The sequence below is a fragment of the Saccopteryx bilineata genome, chromosome 3 (assembly GCF_036850765.1).
Source record: "Saccopteryx bilineata isolate mSacBil1 chromosome 3, mSacBil1_pri_phased_curated, whole genome shotgun sequence".
Classification (NCBI taxonomy): domain Eukaryota; kingdom Metazoa; phylum Chordata; class Mammalia; order Chiroptera; family Emballonuridae; genus Saccopteryx; species Saccopteryx bilineata.
The window spans coordinates 296,173,113-296,186,577 of record NC_089492.1 but is presented as its reverse complement, the minus strand read 5'-3'; the positions used below and the strand labels follow the sequence as shown (position 1 = coordinate 296,186,577).

General features: G+C 53.6%; 1 protein-coding gene across 2 annotated transcripts; it reads right to left on the bottom strand.

The window, feature by feature from the left end:
* Positions 1-48: 48 nt before the first annotated feature.
* HSPBP1 (HSPA (Hsp70) binding protein 1) lies at positions 49-13,465 on the bottom strand. 2 transcript variants are annotated; one of them, XM_066271014.1, is made up of 8 exons: positions 13,261-13,465; positions 12,710-12,996; positions 8,939-9,143; positions 6,616-6,840; positions 3,338-3,493; positions 3,136-3,232; positions 2,568-2,679; positions 49-500 (listed from the first exon to the last, which is right to left on the bottom strand). In XM_066271014.1, exons 2-8 carry the CDS (start codon positions 12,911-12,913, stop codon positions 426-428), a joined length of 1,074 nt encoding a protein of 357 aa, XP_066127111.1. In that variant the 5' UTR covers positions 12,914-12,996; positions 13,261-13,465; the 3' UTR covers positions 49-425. The 2 variants fall into 2 exon arrangements, with proteins under 2 accessions (XP_066127111.1, XP_066127110.1); XM_066271013.1 differs by having other exon boundaries at positions 12,710-12,993; positions 13,261-13,464.

Here is a 13,465-nt window from a genome sequence, read left to right as displayed (position 1 = left end):
CCCTCTGAAGAGCGGCTGGGAAAATGACAGGCGACAATGGCTCTGGGTTTTAGCAGCACTTTTTTATTATTCCTAACTTCTGCCCACTGCGGTCCCCTCCAGTGGTTCCCGAGGTCCCCTAAGATCGAGCCCCGCCCTCCCCTTCCTAGGCACCCTCCAGAGGAGGTGACAAAGGCTGCGGTGAAGGAGGAGGAACACCTTTATTGGAGGGCTGTGTGGACATAGGAGGGGGAATGGACAGCATGAGGCGAGACCGTGGAGCTGGTGCCTTGCTCAGCTCCCCTCCAGGGGGCTGAGCAGAGATGGGCTGGCACACCCCGGCCAGGCCCCAAGGCCCCGCTATCCCTTCAGAGGGGGCCTCACGGCTGGGAGGGAGGCAGGAGGCCTAGGGTTCCCACAGAGAGGGGGCCACCAGCCACCAGGGTTCACCGATCCATGCTGTCGTCGGTCGGGCTGGAGAAACAGGTCTGGAGCAGCTTTTCGCAAAACTCCAGCTCCTCCTACATTTGGGGGACAAGAGCAGGAGCCTTGAGTGCAGAGGCTGGCCCTTGCCTCCAACACACCCTGCACGCAGGACAGCTCCTCTTCCCTCCACCATACCTGCCGGCCCCAAAACCTGCCAGGGTTTTCCGACCCGTGCTCAGATCCGTGACTCCCTGTTTCTCTTGTCACCGGCCCCAGGACTGCTGAACCAGACCCCAGGACCTCCCTGCCTCTGGTCACACCTCACGGGTCTGTCCTCACCTCGGCCCCCTTGGGCTCTCTCTAACTCCCAAACACAATTCATCTTCCTTGTCCCTACTTAAGACCCCTTCCCTAGATACAAATTCCAGAAACCAAGAAAGCAAGTACTGACTGGTTGGGCTGCACAAACAGAAAAGGAATTTGCACACACACACACACACACACACACACAAATGCCAGAAACAAAAATGAAAGAAAACCAAGTTGGCAGGAAAAATAATTGTGACTCATCACACAGGGGTTGACATGGTTAACACTTAAATCAATGGCAGAAACCACCACCCAGTAGCTTACCAGGCAAAGGATATGAATGAGCAATTAACAAGAAAGGAAAAAGATGCCCAATTTCACTCCCTGGACAATACAAATATAAACTGGAATCACCAGCTTGAAAAAAGGTCAAATGGTTTGAGGCCACCCTGTCCTGGCCAGGATGCTGGGCACCCTTGTGGCTGCACTGTGGACCAGTTCAACCTCTAGGGAGAGCAACATGGCAAGCGTTAGTGCAATGGCCCTTAGGGGTGTAACTTCACTTTTTTCATACCTTAACTTGACTGTTCTAGAAATTTGTCCTATAGACATACACATATAAAGCAACACGTGTGAAAGGTTATTCTCTTAGCAGTGTTGTTAGTACCCGGAGAGTGGAAACACCCTGCATGGCCACCATGAAGGACAGGGGCACCAGAGGTTGCCCCACGGTGCCACTGGATGAGGAAAGTGAAGAGCGTGCACCCACGCAATCCTGGGGAGGCCAGGAGAGAGGATGAGGCAGGGTGCACAGTGGTGGTCCGGAGAGGCTGAGCTGGCAGAACATGGAGAGGGACCAGGGAGAGAATCTACAGGCACAGGTGCATGCCTGCACTGAGATTATCTCAGGAGACACCGAACTGGGAGAGGTATTGGGTGGTGAGGGACAGGTTGTTTATCATTTATTTGTGGTGTGTGATCTATTTAAATATCTAAGCTTGCCTGACCAGGCGGTAGCACAGTGGATAGAGCGTCGGACTGGGACATGGAGGACCCAGGTTTGAAAACCTGAGGTCGCCAGCTTGAGCATGGGCTCGCCGGCTTGAGTGTAGGGTTGCTGGCTTGAGCGTGGGATCATAGACATGACCCCATGGTGGCTGGCTTGAGCCTAATGTCGCTGGCTTGAGCAAGGGGTCACTCACTCTAAGGTAGCCTCCCCCATCAAGGCACATGTGAGAAAGCAATCAATGAACAACTAAGGAGCCGCAACAAAGAATTGAAGCTTCTCATAGCTCTCCATTCCTGTCTGTCTGTCTCTCTCTCTCCCTCTGTCACAAAAAAAATAAAATAAAAAATAAATATACATATCTGAGCTATTTATCCCTTGTTACTTAATATCTATAGAATTAAATATCTAATGAATTATGACTAACCTACTTCACTAGCTAGTGCTATCACCCCTACTTATCTAAATATCTATGAGTTATTTACCATATATTTGTTACTTATCAATTTAATTAAATATTTAATTGGATGCTATTTATTATTTACTCATTCGTTATTGATCTAGTATTTTACTAATATTTTACTAATTACTCAATATTTGAATACAGTGTAAATAACTTGGATAATAATTCAATGAATTTGTTAACCCTTTACGATTCAGAAACTCAAGAGTTCCTCCCCCTCCGTGCGGATAGCACAAGGCACAGGGGAAGTGGCAGTAATGTTTGCTGAGTGGGTGACAAGAGAAACACGTGGATGAAACATAAGCACAGAGTGAAGAACAGACCACGGTAGTGTGGAGGGGTGCGGCAGGGCGGGGCAGGGACGGGCCACACCCACCAGCGCACCTGGTACTCCTCATGCTGCTGCAGCAGCTGGCAGCGGTGACGCAGGAGCTCCTCCAGGCCCAGCTCAGGCTCACGGCACTCCCGCACGCCCTGGGGGAAGTCTGTCACCAGGCTGCAGGGACAGGATGGCAGTCTTTGGGACCTCCCTCAACTCAGCCTCTGCCCCCCACCCAGCACTACCACGGAGCCGGGGAAAGACAGTTGCCCCACCCCAGGCCTCAGTCTCCCCATCTAGGGCGTGGGTCCCATGCCATGCCACCCCCCCCCCCATCCCAGGGACTTGTACAGAACAGGGCATTTAGCACAGCGCCTGGCCTGGGGAGGGGGGGCTGCTACCAGCACTGTCAGCTGCTCCACCTGTCATCCTTGTACTGTTTGGGGTACAGGTGGAAAGGAGAGCCCCCTCCTTTTGGAGCGGCTGAGTCACCCCTTCCAGGGGAAGAAAGAGGCTCTGAGAGTGCCAGTACTGGCCAGGGGCAGCCCCAGATCCTGGCGCCCCAGGAGAAGGAAGGCCGGTACCTCGTGGGGCCCCTGCCCCAGAACGTGTTCCTCTGGGGCCCCGGCGCACCTGCACAGGGCTCCCAGCACGTGCTCGTGGAAGGGGCTGTGTTCTGTCCGGACCAGGGCCACCAGCTGCTGGACCATCCCCATGGAGCACAGGGTCCCTGAGAGGAGGGCCCTGGGGTCAGGGGGGCAGTCCTCATCCCTCCACTGTGCACCCCTCCCCCTCTCCCCACCCGAGCCCAGACCCCCTGCCCCTGCCGCCCCACCTTTGTGCTCCGGGTGGCCCACCAGCAGGTTCTGCAGCAAGAATGCCGACTTGACCTTGAGCTTCTGCACCTGCTGCTGCATGGCCCGCATCAGCACAGAGAAGCCATCCAGCCGGAGGAACTGCAGCAACCCCGCCTCCTGCTCCCGGACCAGGCCTGGGGGAAGGGAGCAAGGAGGGGCCTCAAAATCACGGTCACCGCTATCACCAGCACCATCATCTTCACCATCCTCACCATTACCATTATTACCATCCTCACCATCACCATCATCTTCACCATCCTCACCGTTACCATCACTACCATCTTTACCATCCTCACCATTCCCATCATCCTGTCACCATCATCTTCACCATCCTCACCGTCACCATCATCTTCACCATCCTCACCATCACCACCTTCACCATCCTCACCGTCACTATCATCTTCACCATCCTCACTGTCACCACCTTCACCATCCTCACCGTCACCATCATCTTCACCATCCTCACCGTCACCATCACCTTCACCATCCTCACCGTCACCATCACCACTACCACCATCAGTTTTTAGGAGCCTGCACTTCAAAAGCATTACCTTCTTTTAAGTGTATTTTTACCAAGACACAATGGATGCAAAGCTATTTCGAGAATAATACTCTGCCCCACCTGTCCCCCACCCAGCTCTAACTCTTGGTACCTCTGGGGCCCCAAGTCCCTCTCTGTGTGACCTAGATGGCCAAGTTGCCCTGGGTCTGTCCATCTGTCCCTCCCAGTTTGGGGTGAAACTTTCCAAACGCCAGCTCCTCCAAAACTCCTTCCCTGACTTGCTAGAATTCCTGCCTCCCTCCGGGAATCTCCTCCTATCCAAATGCCTATGCTTCTACCAGGTGAAATGATAAATATAGATTTGGTCTCTGTCCCCCGCTCCTGACATGGGGTTCTTAAATCTCTTGGAATTTGCTGGTGACAGGAACATCTTTTCTTCTAATGCTGTGGCTCTGGGTGGGGTCCCGGAGGGGACTAGTCACCAGAAGGAACAATCCCTGTTTAGGAACTAAAAATGTTTGGCCCCGCCCCCCCTCCCCCATCCAACAGAGAAGGGAGACAGGCGGGCGGGAAAGGGAACTACTGACCCCTCCCTACGCCATGAAGCCTCCACACAATCTCTCAGCGATGGGGTTTGAAGAGCTTCCAGGTTGGTAAACACATCCACGTGCTAGGAGGGTGACACATCCCAACCCCATGGGGACAGAAGCCCCCCTGTGCTCAGGACCCTCCCAGACCTGCTCTGTGCATGCCTGTGTCCTTTATCCCATCCTCTGTAGGAAACCCCTAAACTTAAGTCACTCTTTCCCAGGGTTTTATGAGCCATTCCAGCAATTACGGAACCTGAGGAAGGTTCATGGCTGGTCAGTCAGAGGTACGGCAGGCCCAGGACTGTGACTGGCATCTGGTGCAGGGACAGTTTCAGGGGACTGGGACCTCAGCCTGAGAGGTCAGCGCCAGCTCCAGTTAGGGCTTCAAGTTCGTACATTGAAGCCCGGACCCACCCAGACCCCCACATCAGTGCCTCTGAATGTGCTAGTGCCGGAGTATAACCACAGGACACCCAGCTGGGGAGCAGAGATTGGACAACATGGTGCTCTAAAAAACCCCGACACGACTGGTATACCAGCACTGTCTGCAGAGGGACGGGTTTTCCTCCAACTTCAAACAATGGATAGAATGCTGCCCTGTGGCCCAGCCATCCCACTCCAGGGTGTACACACCTGAGAGACATCAAAACAAATGTCCACAGAACACCTGTCCACACATTCTCACAGCAGCATGACTCACAACAGCCACAGGTGGAAACAGCCCTGACTTCCAACTGGTGAACAGACACACAAAATATGGTCCGTCTACGAATGAAATGTTCCTTGGCCACACGAAAGGAATCAAGCGCTGACGTGTGCTCTAGGTGTTGACTGACCTCAAAATTGCGAGGTTGGCCTGACTACACGGTGGCGCAGTGGATAGAATGTTGGACTGGGACACGGAGGACCCAGGTTCGAGACCCCAAGGTCACCAGCTTGAGCGTGGGCTCCTGTGATTTGAGCAAGGCTCAGCAGCTTGAGCCCAAGATCGCTGGCTTGAGCAAGGGGTCACTCGCTGTGCTGTAGCCCCCCGGTCAAGGCACATATGAGAGAGCAATCAGTGAACAACTAAGGTGCCACAACGAAGAATTGATGCTTCTAATCTGTCTCCCTTCCTGTCTGTCTGTGCCTCTCTGTCCCTCTCTCTGTCACACACACACAAAAAAAAACTGTAAGGCTGAGTGGAAAAAGAAGCCAGTCACTCCTCAGGCACATGTTGTAGAATGCCATTTATATGAAATGTGCAGAACAACTAAATCCATAGAGACAATAAGCAGATCGGTGGTCGCCAGGGGCTGGAGAGGGACTGCTAACAGGTACAGGGGGTTTTTTTTGGTGGTGGTTGTGGGGTGCTGGAGTGTTCTGGAATTATGCAGTGGTGATGGTTACATCACTCTGTAAACATACTGAAAGTACTAAACTGAACACTTAAAAAGGATAGATTGTCTAGCCTGTGAGTTATATCTCAATAAAGCTGTTAATTTAAAAAATAATAATAATAAGGAAACAGTCAAATGAGGGCGCCCAGCATGGCGCACTCAGGAAGAGGACCCATCACATGGTAAACAGGGCCTTGGTTCAAACCCCAGCTCCACACGTCCTGGCAGGGTGTCCTGGCTGTCATTCAGGCTCTCTGACCCCGCCTCCCCATATGTGGATTCCATCTGTCCATCCTTCCCTTGGAGGGTGCACAAGGACTCAACAAGTTAACGCCTGCCGGGGCCTGGCACAGAGCGAGTGGCCCGCAGATGCCACGCAGACACCATCTCTGTCTCTGACCTGGCACCTGCGCCCCAGGAGGAGCCCGGGTGAGAGCTGTTGGTATCTCCACTGGGTAGAGGCTGGGGTGCCACCCAATGAGCTGGACCCGCCACTACCGGGAATGCCAACCAGGCCAGAAGGAATACCCTGACCCTGCCGGGCACAGAGCGCTTAAGCTGAGTAACGTTCCTGTGTCATTAGGACCCGACTCACTGACTAGCAGGAGCTGGCAAGCTCAGCACCCAACACGGAGCCCTGACGGGTACTGGAGTACAAGGACAAAATGAGGCCCCTCTCCCTCTGCTCCCACACCGATCTCTCCACGGCTCGCGTCCGCCACACGCTCCACCCCCACCTCTGGGGACCCAGACCCTTCCCTCAGGGCATCCCCAGGGACACTCACAGGAGATGGCGAAGAGGGCCTTGACGCGCACCGCATCGCAGGGGTCCCGGTCCAGTAGCCTCAGCAGCTTGCGAAGGGCGCCCAGGCCCAGCACCTGCTCCTGGATGGCTGCCACATTCTGGCTGCACGTGCCAATGAGCTGCGCTGCCCGCCACCGCAGCCCTGCGGGCCCGGCCTCCAGGTACCGGCCTACCAGCAGGTGCATGCCCGACAGCTGGCAGAAGTCTGTGCGTGCGTGCCGCAGAGAGGGCAGGAGAGAGCCAGTGTTACAGGCCAAGTTGTGTCCCCCGCTCCCAAATCCACACGTGGAAACCCCAACCCCCCAGTGCTGTAAGACACTGTATCTGGAGATAGGACCTTAAAATAGGTGATTAAAACAACATGTCATCATAGGATGGGCCCCAATTCAATATGACTGGTGCCCACACATGAAGAGGAAGTTAAGACACAGATACACGCGCAGGGAAGACCATGTGAAGACACCAGTAGGGAGCAACCATGTGAAGGCCAAGAAGGGAGGCCTCCAAAGCTACCAACCCTGCTGACACCTTAATCTTAGACTTCCAGCCGCCAGGACTGTGAAAGAATTGATGTTTGTCATTCAACTGTCCAGTCTGTGGTCCTCTGTTATGGCGGCTAGAGCGGACTAATAATACACCAGGCAACCCCTGAAGGCCAAGCTGGCTCCCAAGGGGACCTGCGACTACTGGCAGCTCTCTCCAGCATCTAGCCGGGGGTCCCTCCAAGCTCAGCATGTCTCAACAATGTCAGCATTGGGGGGTGGGGTAGGCTCCCAGGCTTCAGCCACTAAATGCCAGCACAGACCCTCCTCCGGTCTTTGTGACAATCAGCACATCCCCAATGGGAGAACTGCTCACTCAACTGGGGTCACCAAACTATGGCGTAATGCCCGTTTATGTAAATAAAGCGGGTATTCGTGAAAAAGTTAAATGCAGCGTCACCAAATGACCACTGTGTCCTAAGTGTATTTCTGTGTCCTAAGAAGCAGGGAGGGCAGAGACTCAGACAGATACTTGGTACACTCATGTTCACAGCAGAATAATTTAGAACAGCCACAGCGGGACATGGCCCAGATGCCCACAGGCTGGTGAATGGTACGCAGCGTGTGCTCTACCCATACAATGGACAATCAACCACAAAAAAGAAATAAAGTTCAATATAGGCTGTAACACTGAAGGAGGACACGTAGTCTATGATTCCATTTATGTGAAAGGTCCAGGACAGACAAACCCACACCTTCAACAACCATGCCTCTTCAAACGGAAGGACTGTCTCCTTCTATGGGTCCTGCAGCATTTAACATAAGACCCTTGCCCTGGCCGGTTGGCTCAGTGGTAGAGCGTCGGCCTGGCGTGCAGGAGTCCCGAGTTCGATTCCCAGCCAGGGCACACAGAAGAAGCACCCATCTGCTTCTCCACCCCCCACCTCCTTCCTCTCTGTCTCTCTCTTCCCCTCCCGCAGCTGAGGCTCCATTGGAGCAAAAAGATGGCCCGGACGCTGGGGATGGCTTCTTGGCCTCTGCCCCAGGCGCTAGAGTGGCTCTGGTCGCAACAGAGCGATGCCCCGGATGGGCAGAGCATCGCCCCCTGGTGGGCATGCCGGGTGGATCCCGGTGGGCGCATGCGGGAGTCTGTCTGACTGCCTCCCCGTTTCCAGCTTCAGAAAATTAAAAAAAAACACACACAAAAAAAACATAAGACCCTTAGCGCTCAACTCGGCCCACAAGGCCCTGCATACCCAGCGTTACCTCCCATCTCCCTTGCCATCTCCCACTCAGCACTGCCAGGCTGGCCTTACTGCAGTTTCAGAAAACTCCAGGCATGTTCATGCCTCAGGGCCTTTGCAATGGCCCTTCCCTCCACGTGGGAATGCTCTCTCCAGAGCTCATCCCACAATTCACACGCTTATTTCGGGTCTCTGATCAAATGTCACCCTTCGGGGCGGCCTCCGCTCTCTCACTCTAGGGATGACAGCGGACAACCAGCAGACCAGGGCAAAATGGCCAGTTGGCAGGCATATTAAGGAAGTAACGAACTGAACCTGTAAGCAGGTTCAGTGTGGGGTGAGAGGTGCCATCGTTGCTCCTGATAGCAAAGGGACTGAACAGGAACGGACAGGGCAGTCCCATCTGAGGCCAGGGTCAGAGCGAGATGGGAGGGGGATAGGGCTGGAAGCTGGGAAGCTGGACAGGAAGCCGAGACAAAGGAAAAGGGCTGAGGAGGAGGCAGGCCGGAAGGGAGACCGGGAGGCAGAAGGAGCTGGACCCTGGCGGCTGGGGGCTGGCAGGCAGGCCAAATCATACCTGCCGCATTGTCCATGTTTTCACACAGGTCGGCCAGCAGCTCCAGGGCCCCCTCACGCTCCTGCTGGTCGGCTGCCAGCTCCACCTCCCCGGCCGTTGGGGGCACAGGCCGGGAGAGCACGCAGAGGCATTCCTTCATCTGCTCCACCTCTTCTCGCTGACCTCGGCAGGCAGCCGACATGGCCTCCTGCAGCCACTGGCGCCGCTGGGGGACAAGGCACGGTGAATTAATCCACGAATTCATTCATGACCAACAGTCATTAATAATAACTGCCAACATCTGAGCCCTGACCAGTCTTTCAATCCACAAAGATCTGTCAAGCTTCATTTCTACCAACAGCCTCTTGTCTAGACACTAGATCGACAGAGAGACAGGCTATGCAATGGGAGACAGAGAGAGAGAGAGTGGAACTCCAGAGTTTTTGTCCTAAGTCACTAGAAGAAGATGGGGAAGACAGCGAAGAAGCAGGTGTAGGGCAAGCCCTGGCCAGCTAGCTCAGCGGTAGAGCATCAGCCCAGCGTGTGGAAGTCCCAGGTTCAATTCCCGGCCAGGGCACACAGGAGAAGCATCCATCTGCTTCTCCACCCTTCCTCCTCTCCTTCCTTTCTATCTCTCTCTTCCCCTCCCACAGCCAAGGCTCCATGGGAAAAAAGTTGGCCTGGGCACTGAGGACAGCTTCCATGGCCTCCCTCTCAGGTGCTAGAATGGCTCCAGTTGCAACGGAGCAATGCCCCCAGATGGGCAGAGCATCTCCCCCTGGTGGGCATGCTAGGTGGATCCCGGTCAGGCACGTGTGGGAGTCTGTCTCTCTGCCTCCCCACTTCTCACTTCAAAAAAAAAGGAAGCAGGTGTGGGGCAGGAGGAAAAGATGAGAGCTCGTTTTTTAACTTTATTAATTTGAAGGATCTATTATACAGCCAAGGTAACATATTGAGTAGGCTGCCCAAGTTCAGAGTGGAGGTACAGCCTGCACTGGGGAGTTGCAGCGTAGGCTCTGTTGACACCTTGAGGGGGACAGTTCCATGGTGGGGCTGTCCCACACACTGTCCGATGGTGGGCAGCATCTCTAACTACCACCATGTAGGTGCCAGCAACATCAGCCCCTCCATTTGCAACAACCAAGAATGTCTCCACACATTGCTAGATAAAACCTCCCCCAGTAGAAAACCACTGGTCTAGAGATACATACATGAGAGATACATGTCCCAGAGAAAAGCCTCACCAGGACATGAAAGCACACAGGAAGTCAGAGCCCTGCTAGCCGTGGCTGGTTGGCTCAATGGATAGAGCGTCGGCCTGGAACGCAGAGGACCCAGGTTTGAAACTCCGAGGTCGCCAGCTTGAGCACGGGCTCACCAGCTTGAGCACAGGGTTGTTGATTTGAGTGTGGGATCACAGACATGACTCCATGGTCGCTGGCTTGAGCCCAAAGGTCACTGGCTTGAGCAAGGGGTCACTGACTTAGCTGGAGCCTCCCACTCCAGGCACATATGAGAAAGCAATCAATGAACAACTAAGGTGGCTGCAACAATTGATGCTTCTCATCTCCCTTCCTGTCTGTCCCTGTCAGTACCTCTGTCTTTTTGTCTCTCTCGTTAAAAAAAATTTTTAAGCCTGACCTGTGGTAGCGCAGTGGATAAAGCATCGACCTGGAAATGCTGAGGTCGCTGGTTCGAAACCCTGGGCTTGCCTGGTCAAGGCACATATGGGAGTTGATGCTTCCAGCTCCTCCCCCCTGTCTCTGTCTCTCTCTGTCTCTCTCTGTCCCTCTCTGTCTCCTCTCTAAAATGAATAAATAAAATTAAAAAAAAGTTTAAAAAAAATTTTTAAGCTTTTTTTTAAAGCATTTTAATTTTATTTATTTATTTATTTTGTGACAGAGAGTCAGAGAGAGGGACAGACAGGAAGGGAGAGAGATGAGAAGCATCAATTCTTTGATGCAGCACCTTAGTTGTTCATTGATTGCTTTCTCATATGTGCCTTGAACAAGGGCTACAGCAGACTGAGTGACCCTTTGCTCGAGCCAGCGGCCTTGGGTTCAAGCTGGTGAGCCTTGCTCAAACCAGATGAACCCACGCTCAAGCTGGCAACCTCAGGGTCTTGAACCTGGGTCCTCCGCATCCCAGTCTGATGCTCTATCCACTGTGCCACCACCTGGTCAAGCAAAAAAAAATTTTTTTTTAATAAAATAAATAGCTTGACCAGGTGGTGGCGCAGTGGCTAGAGCATTGGACTGAGATGCATAGCACCCAGGTTCAAAACCTGAGGTTTCCAGGCCCTGGCCGGTTGGCTCAGCGGTAGAGCGTCGGCCTGGCATGCGGGGCACCCGGGTTCAATTCCCGGCCAGGGCACATAGGAGAAGCGCCCATTTGCTTCTCCACCCCCCCCCCTTCCTCTCTGTCTCTCTCTTCCCCTCCCGCAGCCAAGGCTCCATTGGAGCAAAGATGGCCCGGGCGCTGGGGATGGTTCCTTGGCCTCTGCCCCAGGCACTGGAGTGGCTCTGGGGCAGAGCGACGCACCAGAGGGGCAGAGCATCGCCCCCTGGTGGGCGTGCCGGGTGGATCCCAGTCGGGGGCATGCGGGAGTCTGTCTGACTGTCTCTCCCCATTTCCAGCTTCAGAAAAAAAAATAATAAATAAATAAAAATAAAAAATAAAATAAACCTTAAAAAAAAAAAAACCTGAGGTTTCCAGATTGAGTGCAGGCTCATCCAGCTGAAGCGCAGGGTTGCTGGCTTAAGCATGGGGTCATAGACATGACCAAAAGGAGGCTGGCTTGAAGCCCAAGGTCGCTGGCATGAGCAAGGGTCACTTGCTCTGCTATAGCCCCCTGGGTCAAGGCACATATGAAAAAGCAATCAATGAACAACTAAGGAGCCACAACAAAAAATTGATGCTTCTCATCTCTCTCCCTTCTTGTCTGTCTGTCCCTGTCTGTCCCTCTCTCTGTCTCTGTCACAACAAAAAACAAAATAAATAAATAAATAAATAAATAAATAAAATGAAGCGAGTCCTAACCTTTCTGCTGATGGAAGGTCTTATCTTCAGTTTGTAAAAAAGGCAACATCAGTTAAGCACCATAAAATGAGGTATGTCTATACTGTCATCACCATCACTAGGGAAATGTCATTTATAACAAACATTGCTATTAATTTCCAAAAAAACCCTATGACATATTCTTGCTTTCCCCACTTCACAGATGTGAAAACTAAGGCACAGGAAGGCTGTGACTTGATCCAAATCACACAGTAAGCCATCCACACAGCCTGTGGTCAAACCTAAGCAGTCTGTCTCCAGAGCCTGTGGTCTTAAGGAGAATGAACACCTGGCTGCCTTCAAGAGCGCTTGCCTATGTGCTGGGTACTGTGCAGAGTCCTGCTGAAACTAGAACCTCAGAACTACCCTAGGAAGCGTCCTTATTATTCCTATCATCATTAACTTGCCAATGAAGAACTTGAGGATCAGAGAGATTAAGTTATATTCCCAAGGTCACATAGCTGGATGATGCGGAATTCAGTCTGGTCTGGCTCGGGAGAGCCCTTGCTTTTCTTTCTACCAGGAGGCTTTTCTGCTTCCCAGCATGGGACCCAGGGATTTAACCCCTCAGACGGTTCTGAGATCTGACCTTCATTCAGTCTCCAATCACCCCATCTATCACAAATATAGCCCACCCCCCACCACCCAGGAAAAGCCCATTTTCTAGCTCCCCAAGCCACGCTTCCCAAGATATAGTTCCCACACACACCCAGCTCCCTGCGCCCCACAGTTTACCTCCTCACTCATGGGTTCTGGAGGGGGGTCTGGCTCCTCAGAGCCCGCCGTGATAGCCATCTGCAGCAGGCTCTGCAGGTTTCGCGGGGGCCGACGATTGCCTGAGCCCCCCGACGAGGAGCCGCTGCCCCCTGATGAGCAGCCCTGGGAGGCTGGGGGCAGAGCCAGGGGGAGGCGGCTGCCCCCCGAGCCTTGATCTGCCATGCGCTGTTTGTGTCGGGGGGTTAGGAAGGGTCACTGCGATTGTAGCTCTGGCGTCCCGGTGGGTCGACTCCTGGGTGGGTCTGCTGAGAAGTCGACGTTTTAGGGGAGCGCGGCGTCCCCCTCATGACACCGAACCACTCGGTCCACATCCCCCTTAACTACAACCCGTTTCTCTTCTTTCATAGCAACAGGACCCTTACCCAAAAGCTATAAGCCCCGCCTTCCTCCCTAGCAACAGGCTCCACCCACTCTCCCTAGCAACCTAGCAACCCTGTCCTCAATCTTCAAAACTTGTGTCTCCGTCTCTTAGCGTCATCACTCCCCGCTTCCAAACCAACAAAACCCACCTTGGGTCGTCTTATCAACGAATATCCTCCCACCTCTCCGAAGAAGGGTGCCGGTGCGGAGCGGACCTCGCCACTCGGGGCCTCGAGGCGCCGCCGCTACTCAAGACAGAATGGCCCGCTCCTGACTCTAGTGGGCGCCGCCATCTTGACCGGAAGTACGCACGGCCTCACGCGGAAGTTTCCGCGCACCCAACTTCGTAGCTGA